Genomic DNA, 21481 nt, shown 5'->3' on the forward strand with positions numbered 1-21481 from the left:
ACATGACCCCGGTTGTTTAGGCCCGGTTTCACTTTCGCTATGGGTCGGACGCCATTTTGCCACATGGCCCCCGGATACTCAAGACATGTCCCCCACCTGTAGCCAATATTCCTTTGCTGCTGGGGACATTTTGACGCATTTCGAACAACATCCATAATCAAGTGAATACATTTCTAATTTTTTTTCTGCCCACGTGTTTTCTTTCATTCTTTCTTCCTTTCGTTCAGTCTATCTAAATGTGGCTATATTGTTTTACAATTTATTCCTTTAAGAATGCAAAAATCATACAAAATCTCTTCTGTCCCTAACTGTAACAAGCCGAGAAGAAAGTGGAGTTTGTTGCTGTCAATCACACCACAGAACCATTGTCTACTCACTGTTAGTACACGTGTCCTGTGTGGTGTAGAAGTACCCGTCTTCACACCGACACAGGTGTTTGTAGCACACGGCGTGGGGCTCATCGCAGTCGTCCCTAGTCGAGCATCTTACATTGTGCCAAGTCGCTGGCACACAGTCTGCGCCTTTGCAACTAGAATTTGTACTTTTGAAAATTCTTAATAAATCAATGTTATCAATTATTTATTTTATATATATTATTCATAGCACATCAGACATCACATGATACCTCAAGTAAGACATTAAATGTTAACATACATAAAAATAAACAGAGAGACAGGGCGCTCCGGGAAGTGAAGCCATTAGTGTGAGAATATAGACTATGGTGAAACATGTCACTAAAACAACAATTCTTATTTTAATGTTTGTCATTATTTACATATTATGTAGACGACTAACAAACGATCAGTATTTCAGTTTATTATTGACTACATAAAAAGCTGATTGATTAAACCTTTTGGCATGTATTGTAAGCCAAGAGCCAAGAACAGTCAACACCTTACTTGCTCGTCTCCTCCGTCAACACGAAAGGAGAGAGTGAGAGTAGAAATATAAAGAATCGCAGCATTGTATCCACCTGTTAAGCACATGCAACAGCGAGAAGTTTTGTGAGTCTTTCTCGTGTAATATTTTGAGTAATATTATATTCATTTAAATCAGCAAAAATAGTTACTACTTAAAATATAAAAAATTCATAATAAAATAATTGGCAAATATTATTCGTAGAAACATCCACAAAAAGAAGCGATCCCTCAAAGATTAAGACTAAAAGTAGGCTAGTGTGTCTGGCATGCATGAACACATAAAGTACAAAAGACACAGTGTCAAAGGTGACAACAAATAGTAATCAACAAAGGTAAATAGGAAAGACAGCCTACTCAAGAGATAGGAACTAATAAATAAGAGAAACGGTTAGTAATATAACTTGTTACAACACAATAGGTTTGCTTCTCCCTTTGATACATTATTTCATAAAGAGTGTACAGACAACAAAGTGACTAGTAGTGGGGTCTAGAAAGTGAAGAAGAAAAAATACAGGAAGACAGAACAGCTTATAGCAAGAAAGAAAAGCTGATAGAAATCTCTAACAGTAAAGAAACAAAACTACAAACAATTAAAAATCAAGTCTCTAGAAAATGCAGTCAACAAACCAAAGGGGTTCTGGGAAGTGATGAGGAGATACAGAAGACAGCCTGTAGTGGACCAAATCAGTGAAGAGGGTGGGTAAAGCACTTCCAAACAATACTAAATAAAGGGGTGATGGATGTAGATAGTCAACATAACCCTTGTGAGAGTACCAGTAGTCCAATGCACCTGTATGTCCAACCTGTGGACAATCAGATCACAGAAAAGGTCAAAGAGGCAATTAGTAAATTAAAAACTGTTAATCAGCAGGCCCAGATAGTATTGTCATATATTAGACGCTGCATCCCCTGTTATTACTCCCTTGATAAACTGTTCAATTCTGTGACCCAAGGAATGAACTCAATCTGTTATCATCCCACTATGCAACAAAGGGTGACAGCAGCCAGTCAGGTAACTACCGAGGTATCTCTCTTACTAATACATTTAGGTAAAGCCCTTACATGCTCTCTAAATAAAATATTAACCCAGTGGGCAGAAACCAATTAAATGACAATGACAATGGGAATTCCTTATTAACGAGAGGTAAAATAATGCCTTTTCCATTTAGCCCCACCTTTACAGGGAAAGCACTAACTGAAGTAATTATAAGTATTATGAGAATAAGTAAGGTAAGTGGAAGCTGAATATGTACAAAAAGTGGTGGTTGAGAAAAAACATATATTTACAAGATTTCCTAGAGCTAGGAGGCTATCTCTAGAGGTCTCATCTAATTTCTTGAATGTGCTTAGGTAGAAGTTCCATGAAGTTCAATTGCCTAAGATGGAGAGGGAGCTGTTCCACAGCACGCTCCCTGAGTATTTCAAACTTATATAAAAAGTCTCTAGTCTAGAAATGGAAAGAGTAAGCTTTGGAGAAGTTGTAGTGTTCTTGGAGGAAAACAGTAAAGAGAGGTATGAATACTGTTTACCGTCAGTATTTTGTACATGAAACTGCATTTGTTTAAGTCTGTTTCTTAGAGGGAGGACGCCTTGACAGGAATAATGAAACACAAGCAGGTTTTGTCGGTATATCCTATTTTCACATTCTATACGGCAGTAGAGAACCAATTATCCCAGAATATGAAGCTATGAAAAGCATTCACAGATTTTCAGAGAGCCTACAATAATGTGCAACAAGCAATATTACTACCCGAGTTATCACAACCAAGTATGCATAGTAAGCGCGTGAAGGCTTTTCGCACAAACTGCGGACAGGGTGGGGAGGGGCCATGAACAGAAGCATGGCTGTCACGCCACAAAGAGAAAACGAAGGGTAAGATTATCCTGGAATTAACCCTAGCTCTTTGTGTAGATAGAAGATGACAAACTAAATGGATGATGCACAGTGTCTGACATCTCCAATCACCATGACCGTACTGCCAGCAGGTGGGTCAGATCATCAGGTAAATGTATAGCACAACAAACAATATAGCACAGTGGTGATGTTGGACGAAGGATTCTTGTCACGCGAAGCTGCATTTTCCAGCTAGCAACCTCTTATCTCCCGTGTCAACAGCTGCTGTCTGCGGCATGAAAATGAGGTAAATATTCAGAACATTTAGATCACGTGACTCTTGATGATCTGGAATGCTGTTACATCTCCTCACCAAGCGTCGCTCGACAGTTCCTACCTGTTATCGATGTTGTCAGGTGTGAGAGGACAAAGCGGTTTACGCCGATGCAGCAGCTAAGACACATGGCGGCAAAACTAATGACACATGCAGAAAAAAGAGCCGCGACCCGAGACGAGACCTGAACCCAGTAAAGCTGCTTCTCCCTGTATTGTGACTGGTGCTAACTGCCACGGGACTCGTGGTAAAGTACACAGAGGCACGTTTGGAAAAAACAGTAAATTAATAAATAGTAAACTACGCACAAAGACCCTCCATGTCAGACGTGCTTGACAAGGTCGGTGGCTGCGACCTTTGTTTTACAGCAGGATGACCATCTCCGACTGCACCAATACAGTAGTAACAGTTGCCATCTCCACACCTGACAGTCTACACGGCAACTCAGCAACTGTTTGGAGCGTTAAGAAACTGTCAGGAGCGGGCTAAGATGGCATCTGAGATAACCAATGATTTTATCTAACTTTGATTAGTACAATGTGAATGATGCCGACAGTATTACTCTTTTATTTCGTGTTTTTTTACGGTTCCTTTCACTAAGTTATTTTGGTGTGAAAAAGAGATTTGTGTTAGTTGTTATTTTGAATATTGAAATAGGTCTTCCTATTAATGTGAGTTCGCTAAGGATATGAATATGGAGAGGGGAATGAAAGGTGTGAGGGTAGATTGTGGGAGGAGCGTGAGGCTTCAGGTGTGGATGACTTGCTGGCGGACCCCTTGGAACTATTTCCATTTACTCAGGTAACAGGCGACATTGACGGATATGCGTGTACATGTACTAACCGAACTTAATATTGGGAGAAGCTTGGTGACAGAAATAACTTACTTTACTTTGAACACACAGTGAGTTAAATATCTCATCCATAGGTCAAACATCAAATGACAAAAAACTCTTTAGGTCGACGATAGTCTCTAAAATAAATCCTCTTCACATAAAACCCGGGGACTAAGTAAATTCACCTTGAAATCGAGAGACAGTTACTATACTAACTGACATTTACATCAAAGCCATGTGAGTACAATAATTTAACCTGCAGATTAACACACATCATGATTAAGTAACTCACCCGGAGATGGTCTTTGTAAGAATGCTGTTAGTGGCAGGATATCCGAGGACAAGGCAAGCGTCTGAGACGAGAGAGGTTGACAACTGCTGGTAGTCTGCACGTGTGGAAGGCAATATATATAGCAGGAGAGAGTGAAGGAACCAACGACAGCAGCGATGATCACACCATGAGGATGCAAGCCCCTCCCCCCACACATACATGAAGTACAGGAACGACAGCAGGGATGCTACCCCCACAACATCAGGATGCAGCTCCTCCCCCGCACATACCTAAATACAGGAGGCTCCAGTCCATGATGTTCACGTCGGTGAACAGGTCAGTGAGGTCAGGCAGGTGTCAACAGACGTGACGACAATAAAACATCATCACCGGAGAACACGATGGACTGGGCAACCTCTACAGAAAATACCGGAGTGAAATTATATATTCCAGATAAACTCATAAAATTCTTATAATCAGCCCAGCTTATTATAAATTCATCAATTTCATATTAACAAGTGCACTAAAAAAATTCCTCAATCTTGTATTTTCTATTTCAGCTGTAGCATAAAAACTCTTAAGTCTGGCTGTTCTTCTCTATTTACATTTATAAAAACCACTTTGCTTCTAGTAGATATTCTCTAACGTCTTATCTATTGGCAGTTTACTTCATATCCAAATAGTATTACAGATTCATTAAGTGCTAATTTATTATTTTTAGGGCATTTTTCTATTATTGCTTTTTCTAAGCTTGTCCAAAATAGTTGGTTGCCTTACAGCGCCAAAATAAATGTTCAATGTCTCCCTTTCTTGCCACAGAAAGTAACATTTATTATTAACTTCTACCCCCATATATTCTGCCAGGAAGTTTTTACCTAGAATTCTGTGTGTAATTCTCACTGAAACCATCTCAGGTTAATATCTTCTATTCCTTGAACCTTTGAAAAATATTATTTTCCAGGGTAACTGAACCCCCCATTTTACTTTCCCACTTTTCACAACATTTGGGCTTGATTGTACTTTCTGTCAATATTTCGTAATAATATTTTGGAACCTTTCTTTATAGAATTAATTAGTTTGTAAATAGCTTTTGAAGTTTCTTGTGCAGTGTTTTCCTAACTGTAATGCCCACTACGACTGTATTAAAAACCAATTTTTAATTATTCTTGCACATCCCATATATTTGTAATATATCTATTGTTGTTCCTACTTGGCATTATTCATCCAGGGACAGAAGTACACCAGATTCATTATAAAATGTTGAATGTCTATATAACCCTTTACTAACCCAGTTTTTAAAGAAATAAACATCTTGCCAAGCTGTGTTGTTTAATGTAAATTGCATGGTGCAACATATTAATCTAACACTAGCCAAGGTGGACACCATTCTTTCTTTCTTTTTTTTTTTTTTTTTTTTTTTTTTTTCTTCCCGCTCTATCTCTTCTCTTCAGTTATGGGATTTTGTCTAGCAGTAGATGTATTTTAAAATTGTTGTAATTTGTTGAATTTATGTGCACATGTTCATTGTTTATGTTTGATATATGTATTGCTTAATAATAATAATAAAAAATTACTTAAAAAAAAAAAACAATGAAATTTTTCCCTAATACATCTCATAATGAATGTATGACAATTACGTGTACCAATATCTGGTAGATCATAAATCCAGAAATATCTGGGAGTAAAAACTGTTTGTTTCTGTTATAGACCTCTACTAATATTTTTGAATAATTTCTGCTTGTTTTTTTGATAGACAGCCGCCTGATTTAAGAACTGTTCTGCAAGTTTTTATAACAGGGCCTACGGGACTCTTTGCAGCATTTCATTGTTTATTTTTAGGGTAAATGCTAAATAATAATCCATTTGACATTTATGTAATGCATGGCTTGATTAAGGAAACAAATAACAACCAACATAATATTTGTCACAAGGAAAAAAAAAAAAAAAAAAAAAAGAAATACCGAGTGAATTCCGATTCTCCACGTACTGACCACTAAATCACACAAACAAAACACACACATAAAATATATAAAGCACGCATACAAATGTATAAAAACACTTTCCTCCCTCAGTTACTCTCTCACACACCACACAACAGACAGACCAGGGTACAATCAGATCAATGACAATGCGTGCAAGTGTCTGAGACACAGAGCTTGCCTGAAACAGAGAACATCTCATGAAACTCCTCCTTACTTCTGTAGTTTACACAATGGTTGTGGTGTTGTGTAGCCAGTGTATCTCAGGTGAAACACAAAACTGTACGGCGCTTAGTATGACAGTTTTATTAGGATATTTACAGACATTGCTTGCTGTTACAATCTTATTTACTCTCTTTATTTATATTACATTGTATTCACAGTAGGAGCCATGTTAAAATAATGAACATGAAGGAACAAACCTACTTTTTTTTTTTTGGACGTTAAATTAATATATTTTATTTCGATCGTTTACACCAAACTACATAAATACTTAATTTGTCATTTTAAATGAACTTGCTGGATACATGACAGGTGCATGACCTGTCTGTCAACAAGTCTTTGAGTCACGGCAGCGAGCAAGTGTCAACAGAAAGGACCGACATCCACCACCACGTGCATTGCAGCGAGACAAGAATTCACTCACATACCACACAGATGCATGATCTGTCTGTCATCAAGTCTTTGAGGTCAGGCAGCCAGCCAGGTGTCAACAGACAACAGCACCGACAACATCAGACCACCACGTGAGGTCAAAGTGCACTGGCAGCGTGACAAGAATTCACTCACATACTGTATGCATTGCATCGTCTTCTCCAGACCACTGAGTGATGATACACACTGAATGACTAAAAACACACACACAAACACACCCAACTAGCCAGAAAATTTAATTCAAACTCTGTGTTACACACAGACAGGACGCGCGCGCGCGCAGCACAAACACATACACATGATACAAACACACAACCCTCCTATGCATGATCAAGATACTTGTGTGTTTGTGGAGGATAGTTGTGTGTTTACTGACTTTTTATGATTGTTTATGATTTTTTCTTGATTTTTTATTCTCCTATTCTGCACAATGAAAAATGAGCCAAACATATTGCCGATAGTTTCTCTACATGGACCTTCTTATGTTTACATAAGTATTACAGAGGACAGCGGGAACAACGCTGACAACCTCTTGCAGTTCGTTCAGGGGGGAGACGATTTCACAATGTAATAAACTGGGAAGTTACTGCCCCTGACTGTCATATGCCCGAAACTTTATTCCCGTGAAAGAAAGGATAACGAATAGCACCATCGAGTGAAGAAAATAATATTCTTGTGTCGCTTCATGCGACCCGAGGTTTTCTTGTTATCCTGGAAAACCTGTTGGAGCGTGACGTAGTGTAACGTCGTGATGAGCGGGTGTCGTGACGTCACTTGTTCCGGGGCAACGTGTTTGTGGACTATCTGTGTGTAAAATAAACACGTTAGAAACAGTCTTGTGAAGAAGATAGTGTGTTAGTCACGTGTGTCTGTAACTTTTAATTACAACGATGTCTCTTCGTTGTTTTTAATCCTTGTGTTTGTCAGTGTGCACGCTGAATTTTTGAGATTTCGCTTTCAATGCCAACAGACGACGTCACGACAACAACAACCGTCCCCCTATCCGTCGGCGGCACAATAACCACCCCCCCCCCCACACACACCTGCCTGCGAGACGTGTTGATGGTGTGTAGGGGGTACGTCGGTGACAACTCGGGTATGGTGAGGGCGCTGAAGGATCGGGTATCCCAGTGCGGGTGATGGAGGATGTCATAGAGGACGAGGATCTGTATTGTCTCCCCTACATCTTCATGTCCCTTTGTACGTCACAGCTTGTGATTGTCTCCCCTAACCAACAACCTTTATGTGCGGCAAAGTTTGGGACAATAGTTCTTTATAATATTATTATAATACTATATACATATTAACCCTAACCCTCTGGCCACTATACAGAGTAAGCGGTGTCAGACTACATATTATTATAATACTATTATAATACTATATACATAATATTATTAACCCTAACCCTCTGGCCACTATACAGAGTAAGCGGTGTCAGACTACATATTATTATAATACTATTATAGTTACATAATATTACTAACCCTACCCTCTGGCCACTATACAGAGTATGCGGTGTCAGACTACATATTATTATAATACTATTATAATATTATAATACATAATATTACTGACTAACCCTAACCCTCTGGCCACTATACAGAGTGCGGTGACAGACTACATATTATTATAATACTATATACATAATATTACTAACCCTAACCCTCTGGCCACTATACAGAGTGCGGTGACAGACTACAAGAACCTCAGGACAGCTGTTGTCGCAGGCTGAGTTTGTCTTGTAGACAGGTGTCTCTGTATACTCGCTATGGTGCCAACCCGGTGTATAGCAGCAGGGTCCTTTATTCTAACACTAGAAGTAGTTTTTAGACATTTACTAACTTGCAAGCTCACATGGTGGGTTTATATCATTGACTTTTTAACCCGCAAAATGCAGACTAGGATGGTAGACTCAGCTACAAACTTTAAATATGAATAAAGCACAACAATGAGAGCTTGCACCTGACTTGCCGCGAAGTGACAGGTCCTTCTAGGAATAGTAGAAAAAGTTCTGTTGCTGAAAATGAATATGACTCTTTCTCCTTCCTTTTCACTATTTTCTCCCCCTTCTACAAAGACCTAGCTTGTCGTCAGGCGGCAGGACCAGTACAAAGTGGGGAGGCCGCAAAGTCGGTGGATTCCCCTTGTTTCTTCCCCTTCTCTGCACTTTACAATTGTAGATGGCCGTCCTGCTCGCTTGATCATCACATTTTCAAGGTGACAAGGTTCCCCCTTCTCCCGTCCTTCCCCCTCTCCTGAGATTCCTGTTTGCCGCTGCTGGACAGGTGACAGTGAAAAAATTTAGTTGATTTTGGCTTTGATAGCCTTTTTAATTTAAATCCGGAAGAACCAATAGTTTTGTCCCATACAAGCCTCAGAAAACCTGTTTTCTATTGGCACATCGGCCTGAACCCACAGGGGGAGGGGAGTCCACGATAGATGTCAGACCTTTTTGGGAGATAGTCTGTGACTAACCTGTCATTCCCTAAAAGGAAAACCATTCCAGTTTGATTAACTGCCAGCATTTTTTTAGCTTTTGACTGTAGCCCACATTACGAATCGTTTTCAAAGGGTGACTGCAGAAATCACGTGATTCACGTCTGGCTGTGTGGTTGGTTCATGTGACTAGAGCCTCGCTGACATAGCAAGAGGTCCAAAAGTGCCTACGAGACATCAAGGTCTCTGCCTCTAGTGTGATGACTCACTCGAGATTGATATTTGTGTTTGATGTTGTCAACACTCATCTCTGTATACATTATTACAGGTCAAGTCACGTGACATGCGGCACGTCTACACTCTTCCCGGACACGTGCAAGCGGTCAGACACACGCACACACCCGCGCATCTTTACACCCTGAACGTACGGACACACACGAGACATCTATGCAATCAAGGACCAAATAAAAAATTCATCATCATCATCATTATTATCATCATCATCATCACAGGTGTATAAAGACTTAGCTCAAACACGAGTGAGGTGAGCATGAAGTACACAACAGAAGATAAAGATGGTCAATGATGAGGGAGAGGAAGTAGCACTAACACTATCGGCAGCATAGACTAATCAAGAGACAAAGAAGGAGGAAGAGGGAGAGTGAAGGAGCGGTTTAGCTGCTGTAAGTGAACTGTGTTCAGCAGTCGTGCTCTAATAAACGGTTTGTGCTTAGTGCTCTGTTATAAGGCTTTAATGGCCGGCAAGTAACGGATATATTATTGGGTTCCTCTTTGTGTTTTCTGTATTTGTTTATATTCCGTATTTGTAATGTTATTTATTCTTTCATAGTTCCTATATCATTCGTTTGTTTTCTTGTCCCTCGTGTACTGTCCTTGTTTCGTTCGTCTTCTTAGGCGCTTGTAGCATGCTCCTTAGGAGTGTGAGTATGCACTAAACAAATTTTGTATTACTATTATTATATATTAAATAGTTCTTCTACATATTTAGTCCATGACTTTTCATGTTGTACATGACTCACTTCCCACATTCTATAAAAATGATGTCCACCATTACAGTCATGTTGTGCTGGGGAGGATGACAATGGAACCAGTTGGTCGTTGTGCTGGACAACATTATTAGACATTATAAGAAAATACACTTGCTATAATTTCATTAACAAGTGTTACTTTAATAAGTTAGGTGGTTGGTAATGAAAACCTTAAATTACATGTTGGCCCCTAAGTATCAATTAGCATCTACATTCCATGTATGTGGTCAAAGGTCAAAGCTGAAGGCAGCCGCTAGTCTTGCATGAAACGATCTTGTCTTTGTGTGTCCACAGTGTCCTGCTTTTGTTGATGGAGAGATGCTCTGACCTTTCTTATTCCTCTACTGCTGCATTCAACATTCCTCTCTCAATAATCGTCTCAAGCAATCGTCTTGTCACACAACACTTCTATTTGCTTTGTGTTGAATGTCTGTCTGTGTGTGTGAATGCGCTGTGCGCACATGTACACGTGCATATGTATGTATGGTAGATGAGTAGGTAGACGCGTCAGTAGGTGTGAGTACAATGTATGCGTGATGAACGGGTAGGCAGACAAGTAGATAGTATCGAATACTTTGCACTTTCCATTCACGTGAAGCGCCCTCTGTCGACACATACCGTTGGCACCTCCTTGCTCCCCCGTCTCCATGTTCTATCCCCCACCCTCCCTTCGGTGCGGACAGGGTAGCCTTGTCACATCTACCTTTAGCTTTTGCTTGGACAATGTCTCCTGGCCTTGACCACCACGTGCTCTGCAGGTTAATGACGTCAGGCTGTCGCCCGGATGTTTTCCGATTGGTCCAGGGAGGGAGGGGTGTTGATGTTGAACGGTCGCGATGAGGGGGAGGAGTCCTGCTCGGCTGTGACCAATCGCTACACAGCTTACGTTTTTAATTGTGTGACACTGCGGCCTACAGCGAGCACCCGGATGTACGCGGGTTTGTGTCACGACCATGCAGATCGACTATGAGTCGTTAGCACGTTCCTGTAGCCGTCAACTAGTCACAACAGGCCGCAGTTATGATGTCTTGGCTAATTAGTTAAACCCCTGGCGTACAACTGTAACCAAAAGTTAATGACAATGCTTATTTGTCGAGAACTTTGTCTTGTTTTAGGAGAGTTTTGCTCATCCAAGTCGCATTCATCCATTTTAGCAGGATCTGACCAAGCGGTGTCCCTTGTTGATATCAATCAGTTCTTTAAATCATTATGTGTAACAATTGGTCTCCATAAAACTAGTCGAGATAATTTATTCAGTAATGCCAATTCAACAATACTTACTAATTATTTTAGTCATAGTTCTGACAGCGGAGCTGCCGAGCAAACACGCCAAGATTGGCCCAAGCTTGGTGCTTCGTTGGTTTGCCTTGGTAGCAATATTGGCTCTTCCTTGGTTACAATGTAGGACCAAGCTGGGAAATGCATAGTTGGGCCGCCCTTAACCCAAACTTGGCTCAGTCTTGGTCGAATCTTGGCACGAATGTATCGCCCATCTTATCCCAATATTGGACTAGTCTATATAACAATAGGCCAATCGTGTGTGTGCGTGTCTGTGTGAACTATACACCTTGCAAAATGACTAGAACTGTACTTTTAAAGGTTTACAGGTCTACTAGCAGGTTAATGTTGAAGCAATGACGATTGTTACCGTTCACAACACAGAGAAATATCATTGTCAAATGTCTAAAAACAATAGTTCAGTGGATATTACCTACCACTGCTGTACGGAAGGTAATGAGCAGGCTGACAGAAAAACTTGGGGCTGAAGACAGGCAGGATGAGAACAAGGTCTCCCAACCCAGATGAAGACCATCAATAAGGCTTCGATTTCTGTTTTCTCAAAGTTTCTTTGCTTTTATAATACTGCGAGCGTGTGAACTTTGGTAACAACTGTTTGTACGAGTTGCATTCTTGGTCCTACAGGGATAATTCACAGCGATTTCAATGACTACAACATACTAGTTCAGACAACACAAGACTTGCCATCAGAAACACACGTGTGCCGCCTGCTGGATTTTGGCGACTCTACAAAATCTTTGTATGTCTTTGAGGTTGCTATAGCAATGGCTTACATGATACTCAAAACTCCTGAAGGATGCAACTGCGATGAAATGGCTGGTCACGTGTTGGCAGGTTACCTTTCCCAGGTACGTCCCACCTGAAGGCACATTTTCACACTGAGGATGAGTGTGTGTGGACACGTGCATGTATCCAGACATGGTTGTGGGTGTCAACTGTATGTGAGTGTCCATGGTGTACAAGTAGCCTTTAAAGCAACATCACCTCTTTTGTATCTGTTTCGCTTCTTTTGAATGTTATCAAATACATGACGTTTTACACCTGCCATACTATAACTGTCAGATTTAGTCAGATATAACTTTTTCTCCTTTTTCTGTTTTTTCTGTAGACGAACCACACAACTCGCTGCAAATCTATTAACACATTCATTCTCGCACAGTAGCGTTCACAAGTTGCAGGGTGGAAACAAGGAAGGACAACCTACATCGGTTTGTCGTGGGCACCCTGTTCTTTCTCTGGATGGGGCATCTGTGTACAGAGCTGGCTGTCTTCCTATGATATAAACATAGTTCAAGACGTAGTGACTGGATCAGTGTACAACACCAATTCCCTCCGTTATTCTCTCTGTTATAGTGTCACTACTGACAGCAATACGACCAACTATATAGCCCTACTTGTTGTATCCCTATAATGACTGTAGTACTAGTGACGCCATTGCCACGACTCACAGAACAGAACAAAAATTTCTTCTCATTCTTTAAACTTTGTTTTCTTCTGTGACGTAATCTTTTTTACAGGTACGAACGTTACCTGACTTACTCTGTGGTCTGTGGGTCGGGACACTGAAAGTAGAAATTTTGACGCAAGAAATCCCAACATATAATGGGATGTAACTCCGCTACCCGGAGCACCACAGTTTGTTATGAAGTAGCCTCCCTTGACCAATGCCATATACATGTACAGTGAAACCGGTTTCCGTCGATAATCCGTTGGAAAACAATCGGCGAAATCCAAAACTGACGAAAACCGAGACAATTATTTTGATATGAATCGATGTAAATCAAATTAATTTGTCCTAAACACTTCAAAACACACCAAAACCACATTTTAAATAAAATAGAGTGTTTAGTACTTAAACCAATAGGACATTAATTTTAATGAATTTAATGTTAAGAGCTGCTGGCTCTGGAACATATGTTTTGTTCGCACGATGGAACTAAAAGGAAAGGGTTAACTTTATTAGCAAGCGAAACATTTTACAGAGACAGTGACACCTGAGCACATGTGGTCTCACGTTGTAACTTGCGTTGTTTATTTTAAAACTGAAAAACGCAAAATAAACACATTAGGCTGAATATTGTACACGCTGTTACATCAAGCACACACAAAGATACACACACATCCTCCATCTTGCTGGCCGTGTACGTCTTAATCTTTGTGTCCACGGCATCTGTGCATCTGACTACTTTGAACACTTAAATCCTTACAAAAAGTGTAACTGTACTTTATTACACCACATCCAGTTGTCGGGAGGTTGGTTATATTTTCTAAATCCTCTTTAATTTGCTATTCCCGGTTCCTCTCCCTCTGGATGCTTTACATCACGGCATGGGGTCAGATGGGGTCACAGGGAAGCTGTGTCAAAAAGAGATGGTCACTATCACAAGACCCAGTGTGTATGCCGCGTGATGTTGATGCTTACACTAGCTGTTGTGAATAAATGTGTATAAATGTGTCACACACAACATGTGAACAACGTCATCAGATGATGACGTCAAATGACATTCAGTTTGTGATAAGAGCAGACGAACACAAGTTGTGACGTACACCGGGACATGCAGTAGAACCGGGCTTGGGGATCTTCCTCCAGACAGACGACGACTTTTCTCTCCAGACCACTAACAAGATTTCCACCCGCCATCCACACCACGTCACTGCGGGCCGTGGCCACATCCTCGATGTCATCATCCTTCATCAGCTGCACTGGGATACCCGCTTCTTGAAGTCCCTCCATCATTCCCAAGTCGTCACTAGTGCAATCCCAGCACAACACCAGCACGTCTCTCCACTGCAGGCAGGGTGGTGTTGTGCCGCAGTTGGTGGAGGTGACGGTCGTGGCTGTTGTCGTGACATTCTCTGTTAACATTCAAAGTAAGTTTCTACTGTTAGTTACTTGTCGCAGATACAGTGTACATACTGACAGACACATGGATATAAACATGACGTAAAATGACAGGCACACGTGACTAACATAGTAAATGTAATGATAATAATGATGATAATGATGGTACACGGACTTTTCGACGCCGGACGTTTTGCCGACCGGACGTTTAGCCAACGTATGTTTCGTCGACGGAGGTTTCGGCGCGGGGCCCTCAGCCGACGGACGTTTTGTCGACGAACATTTCGACACTTCATTTCGGCATTTCACGCGGGAAATTTAGCCGAAGTCAAGTGTGTGACGCCCCTTAGCTCACACATTTCTCTCGCCATTGTATCAATGTGTCAGTGGACTCTCTCTCACTATCCCTTCTCATGGAAAAAACGAGACTTTGGCAACGATGATCCGAAGGATACGGAAAGCTCCAGACAGCGACATCATCAGCGAGGAGCTGAAGCTTACAACCAAAGGAGAACAATTTTTATCGTTTCAGACGGACGACATCGTTATTCTAACCACTCCATCCAATCGTGACGTTTTAGCACGTGACGCCCACTGGTTTTGTGATTGAACATTGGACAGCGCTCCGTTAGCAACACAACTTTACACCATCCATGTTCTTGTTGAGGATTCTCACACTCTGCCTCTTGTTTACTGTTTGACAAACAACAAAAACAGGGTCACATATGACGCGATCTTTACTTACCTGAACGGCCAGAGAGGTCTCAACCCAGAGACCATCACAATAGATTTTGAACGAGCCGCAGTAAACAGCATCAGTGAACACTTCCCAACCACAGCCGTGCAAGGGTGTTTTTTTCACTTTGGCCAATGTCTTTGGAGAAACCTCCAGTCGCTTGGACTACAAGATTGGTACTTGGAGCCAGAGAACTCTCTTCTCATCAAGACCATCCAGGCCTTGGCTTTCGTGCCTCCTGACGACGTCATCGAGGCGTTTCAACAGCTCATGGATTCGCTGGATGCCGAGACTGACGAGACGCTTTCAGACTTGAAAGTACATGGCTGGGCATTGTGCAGCGAGGACACCGTCGTCGCCATGTGGAACGTCTACAATCGTGTGGGAGACAACCTGCCCAGAACTAATAACTCGGTCGAAGGCTGGCACCGTGCCTTTGATAAGCGAATGTCTGTCACGCACCCAACACTTGGCAGGCTTGTCAGCAAGTTACGCAAGGAGCAGGCAAGCACCGAGCTTATGATGGAACAGCTTGCCATGGGCGTCAGGATGCGAAAAAACAAGCAGTACGAAAAAGTCAACACACGACTGCAAGCGCTTGTTGCAAGGTACGCACAGGAGGATGTTTTAGATTTTCTCAAAGCTGTTGCGCATAATCTGTGACACAATCAAAGTGAACTGTCTGTGAATTCTGTGTGTAAAATTTGTTTGAAATAAAGAATTGTTGTGTAATCTAGTAGTTACTTTCATTCTTTGAGAAGTAAGTAAGCTCTCTCTCTCTCTGACATAATGCGTTGAAAAGTCTGTTGGCTAAACGTCCGGCGGTGAAACGTCCGCACACGGATAATGATAATGATAATGATAATGATAATGATAATGTTGATGATAACTATAATGCCATCATGATAGCGTACTTTCCCACTATGATCTTTGACATAAGCAGTCAGCAATGTCCATGTAGATTATCAGACTCCACAGCACAATCACACTACAGGTAAACTCAATATGTTGTACACAAAGTAAACAACAAAAACAACAAAAAACATAGATAATGATGTCACGCTTTTAGAGATGACCAGTCCACACAAACCCTGGCTCAAATAAAAGGTCAAAGACGAAATGTGATGAAGAGCTGTCACCCTTTAGGTAGTTAGGCAAACAACATCTCACACTCATCTTCACAAGACTGTTTCTCACTTGCCTGTTATTTATCTCACCTCTAACTCTTCACATGTCAACAGACGTTACACTACACAATACCCACACCTACCTGTAACACCAACACGGAGACTGTGTAGGAACCTGGCCAACTCACGACCGCACGTGACACAGTCAACTGACCTGTCACCTGAGTGACCTTGACTGTGATACAGTCGTGTGACTGGCGGGCCGTCTGTGTGGTCGGCCACACCTCGCTCTCTGTACGGCAGGACATAACGGTCCTCAGTAAAATTCGTGTCCTGCGCAACTTCCCTGACGACGGCCGGTGGAGAGCGGAGGGGTCTGGTTAAATGTTCCACTTGCCAGCCGGCAGGTGCGTCTCCATGGTAACAACTTGCCGCCCAAAGATGGAGAAGAGGAACTTGTGTCAGCAGCTTGTCACACACAGTGCGGAATTCTGGGTACCTGTGACAGACATGAGTGTTACAGTTGTCACTAACTCTGTTATTTACCTGGTGGTAATTCTATGGTCACAGCAAGCACCATCTATCTGTGTGTCTATCATCACATCACACGATGTACTACTCACATGCACGCTTCATCAGCGATGACGTACAACGACCCTCCTCTTGCTTCCTGTGACAAGTCGTTGACGGCCTTCTCCGCCCCAGTATCGGAGTATAGATGACACTCGAGGAGGTGAGGCTGACCGGGTGACACACCTGCTGACTGTTGTTTGTTTACTGTCTGCAGCAACAGGTGATACAACATGATACTCGCTGCACGACTCCGATACCAGGTACTGACAACGTAGACGTGGTGACCATCAAGCAGCCATTTTATACCCATCATCAGCAGCACCACAGTTTTACCTGTACCGGGCGGTCCGGTGACAAAGAGTGTGGGAGGCGCCGTGTGTAGCAGGTGAACTTGCTCCGGGAAGAGTGTGATTACAGCAGTGTAGCACTCTCCTGTCCACCACACGGCCTGACCCAGGGTCTTGACACTCACACGTGGAGGACATGTGCATGGCACACTCACTGTTGTCGCCGGACCGCAGAACCTTGTACAGTCACATCAATTGATATCTTTTACAAAAACAATTACTAGTATTTTACAGTTAATAATAAGTTAATTATAAATACTGTATTTCATTTTTCCGAAATAAAAATATATAATTTCTATTAAAACTAAAGAGAAACATTTTTTTCACTCTCTAACTTAACTGAAGAAACTTTCTAAAGCTTACTTCTATAATGGACACAATGATCTGCTCCAAATTAAACATTGAAGTATTGCAGCACAATGCAAAACAGCATACTAAAAACTTGCAAGGAAAAAATGTTTATAGTTCAACAAGTTTTCATCAGGCAGTTAGTGAGCTGAAATTAATAAAAGTTCTCAGAAAAAACACGAGAATAATTATAACACTGTGACAATGGTTCACCTCAGGCAAACAGTCGGACTTGGATTGCTTACAACATCTTTATTTGTTTGTTGAACCTGAAACTACATCTGTGGATGAATACAGGTTTCATGAGCTACATATGCGCTGTAAACATCACTCCTAACACCTATCCCACCATGCTTGTCCTTTGTCACACCTTCCCTGCTCGTCTTCCTTTTGCAATATCTTGTTACTCTCAGTTCTGTTCTTGTTATTTGGTTCCTCTGTGTTTTCTGTATTTGATTTTATTTGTCTTTAGTACAGTTGTTTAGTTTGTGTGTTATTTGTTTGTTTTTCTGTCCCTAGTATGCTGTCCATGTTTCGTTTTTGTTCTTAGACCTAAGAGCATGCTCCTTAGGAATGGCAGTATGCGATTTACACATTTTGTATTTACTATTATCATCATCATTATTATTATTAGTACAATACAGTCCTTCTGTGTCGAGGAGGGGGTTTGCATGTTTTGTTGTTGTGAATGTGTGAAAACCTTGAGGAAAAAAATGATCGGTTTAGGTAGTTTCACATATACTGTATTCACACTATAAAAATACAAACATTTGAGATGCATCAACATTTGTAATCTAACGAATTTCTACAAGGTTCGGACGAAACGTTTATGTCAACAAATTCCTGTAAAAACAATAATGCGATCTGACGGTCATGTTTGTTTTAGAGTTACAACTGACTGCTGATAATGACATGTTTACAATGTAAATGTAATACAAGGTGTGTCACTGTGGTCACAGTTGTGAGGCGCGTGTAGTCGTGACGTCAGCAGGTGCGACTGTTAGTGTAGTTTGTTGGAGATGTTGGCAACGTAGATTGAGGACCAACGGACAAGCCATTGACGACGACATCGGCGCTACGGACTTGTACTTCGTCGCCCATCAACATCAGATTTCAGTATTTTTCCTGTAACATCTGGTAACCAGTGGCGTAGGAAGATGTTCGGCTTTGGGGGGCAAACTCCCTGTTGACAGTGAACGGCGTTCGCACTCGCACATTACGTAAAAAAGGATGGGGGGGGGTACTGCACGCACGTACACAGTGGTAGCATCACAACACGCTGCTTTATTGTTAAAGGCAAAGCAGCATTAAATAAGAAAAAACAAATTAAAGAATGACTCCCCGGCTACCAAACATTATACCTAAAAAAGAAAACACCAAACCCCCGTGACAGCAACGATCAACATTCCAGCTCTGCACATATACACCAGCGCGCACACACCTATGCACACATGCGCGCATGCACAGGCCGCGCAGTCACACTCGGTCACACACCGTACACGTCTGCATACTGGGCAGGGTAGCCATCGGGTGGAAAAACAAAGGTAAAGATTAATTAAGCCTACTCACCCAACGGCTCGTGACACGCGTTGTTCTATCTCAAAACAAACGCGGGGTAAATACGCTGGTTGCTGGAACCCTCTTCTAGACACCACGTACGCCAGTTCCAGCGACAGTACACACAGCACGTGGCAAACCCCCGACTACTCCCAGAGACGGGCACAGGTCTCTCCGCCCCGCCGTCTTCCCAGTCCACATATACATGTACCTGTGTGGCAGGTTTCTATAGGCTTCAAGAAACCTCCAGAACCTTTCCCTACCCACAGGGCCCAGCGTCCGCGAGATAATCCACGTTACAAAGAGACACAGCCCTATACCTGAACTCGGTGTCCGCACACCGTGGGAAAATAGCCCCATCCACCCCAAAGAGAACCAAAGAGACCAGAGAGGAAGGGACGCAAGGCTACCCTATAATTAAGGGCCATAAACTGGCCAGGGGACGAAACTAGGGTGGGAATGGCCTCAGGGCCATCCCCTTCCTCGCTACCCGACGGTGCTGAGCCAGCGATGCGACACGTTCTATGGCCATCTACCAAAACACGGACACATATATACAAACCAAACAGTATAACACAGATAACTTATGTTGAGTACCAGCCACAGTCGTTGATGATAAAAGAGTGCCCTTGTGTAGTTTTAGAAATGTTACTTATGCACTTCCCCTGAGTCGTAGATAGCAATAATACCAGTCTCTCTGTCTCTAAAGAAAACTACCAATATAGGACTCGGAGTCTTTGCCTTCCTCATGCTTCGCTAGCTTTCACAAAGTGTAAGGGTTCCTGTCTGATTGGCAAGACTCACTGGGGTATTGCTATGCAACTAATTCGTTACTGGCATTCTGTGTTCCCGATGGCCAGTGCGGCCCCTTTGGTTGTAAGCGATAGCAGATAATTTTAGGGTGACAGCGAGTGGGTGGGGATGTTTTATGTTGGTCAAACGAAAACCGCCAAAGAAAAGGCGTCGCATTATGGGGCAGGGGGGAGGGAGACCACACTCGATGTACCGATGTACTGTCCGGCTGCTTTCTTCGCTCAGGCTTCAACACAGCCTGCAATTAGCATGGCAAACAATACCAACGGACTGTCCCCGATCTGATCGTCAGAGGTGTTAGAGCCTCCACTTGCCTCAGGGCCCGCTTTTGTGACGGTGATGACCGTCTCCTCTCTACGTTCCCCTACCTTTCTTTGGTTCTCTGCTCTTTGTGAGGAATTACGTCTCAAATATTGGGGGGGCAAAAGGATATTCCTGCCCCCCCTGTATTTTCCTTGGGGGGGCGGCTGCCCCCGCTGCCCCCCTGGTTCCTACGCCACTGGTAACAGTTACCCACCCCTGTTCAAGATGAATATAGTCAGTTGACGATTTCACTGACGAGAACAGCGACGTGAGCACTGATGTCACATCTAACATCGCACACGACAGGGCTTAGACTGTGACAGTGTTGTGACTACACATTATTGTCATATTTACCTGGCTACCAGTGTCTTGTACAACTGAGATGTCATGTGACTGTCAGGTCCAGCCCCAGCCACACGTCGCTGCCACCAGTGTCCGAGTTCCCTCAGCACGTGACTACTGACGTCACACGGGGTCTTGGGGTCAGACAACTGATCACAGCACAGACACAGACCTGGGATGTTGGAGGGATCTGTTGTTCCCAGACACCGACACAGGTCCTATAAAGGATCCACATCATGACATGTGAAATGAGTGAAATATAGAGATGACAGATGTCAGTAAAATTAACGAATATTAACGAACTCTGAACATTAAAGTGTTAAGTACAATGTAAATAGCAATCAGAAGCTTAGAATGGCTCTAACAAGATAATAATGATGTTCAAAAAGATAGAACAACTGTCTACAGCCAATGACTTTATAGAAACAAATCGTGGTGAGATTGCGTGAAGACAGTAATGTGCACCAAAGAAGAAGAAGAGAAAAAAGAACTCGTTTATTTGCCAAGTACTACTGCACTGTGAATTTGATTTGATAACAACCGTAACTTACACACACGTGTGGACGCTGCTACTTGCACTGATATTTATACACACCTTTTCTCCCCAAACAATTATTTGCACTCTATACACAAACATACAGACTATTACTACATTTCATTGGCATTCACACACACTGTCCACATTATTGGTTCGTCCTGTATTGACCTTTTTATTTTATTTTTTTTTTTTTAACGCAATTAGGTACTTGTAATGTATATTATAGAAGTCATGTAAGGTAACAGAAAGGGACTGAAACCTGAATGAGGAGGTTGTCACCGGAGATGGCCTGTTGAAGCTGATGAGCCGTGAGGTTTGGGAAGGCGATGACCTTAGTGATGCGC

General features: G+C 42.2%; 1 protein-coding gene and 2 long non-coding RNA genes across 3 annotated transcripts; all 3 read right to left on the minus strand.

Moving 5' to 3' along the window:
* Nucleotides 1-866: 866 nt before the first annotated feature.
* Nucleotides 867-4274, minus strand: LOC112575838. Its single transcript, XR_003101693.1, has 3 exons — nucleotides 4216-4274; nucleotides 1548-1723; nucleotides 867-973 (listed from the first exon to the last, which is right to left on the minus strand). It is a non-coding gene; the product is annotated as an uncharacterized LOC112575838 (long non-coding RNA).
* Nucleotides 4275-13616: 9342 nt separating this feature from the next.
* LOC112576215 lies at nucleotides 13617-17274 on the minus strand. Its single transcript, XM_025258510.1, has 3 exons — nucleotides 16940-17274; nucleotides 16460-16815; nucleotides 13617-14467 (listed from the first exon to the last, which is right to left on the minus strand). The coding sequence occupies exons 1-3, from the start codon at nucleotides 17200-17202 to the stop codon at nucleotides 14106-14108; spliced, it is 981 nt and encodes a 326-aa protein (XP_025114295.1). The 5' UTR covers nucleotides 17203-17274; the 3' UTR covers nucleotides 13617-14105.
* Nucleotides 17275-18376: 1102 nt separating this feature from the next.
* LOC112575515 lies at nucleotides 18377-20671 on the minus strand. The gene is made up of 2 exons (XR_003101659.1): nucleotides 20612-20671; nucleotides 18377-18767 (listed from the first exon to the last, which is right to left on the minus strand). It is a non-coding gene; the product is annotated as an uncharacterized LOC112575515 (long non-coding RNA).
* Between the last annotated feature and the right edge of the window lie 810 nt (nucleotides 20672-21481).

This window comes from Pomacea canaliculata, linkage group LG11 (genome assembly GCF_003073045.1).
Source record: "Pomacea canaliculata isolate SZHN2017 linkage group LG11, ASM307304v1, whole genome shotgun sequence".
Classification (NCBI taxonomy): Eukaryota; Metazoa; Mollusca; class Gastropoda; order Architaenioglossa; family Ampullariidae; genus Pomacea; species Pomacea canaliculata.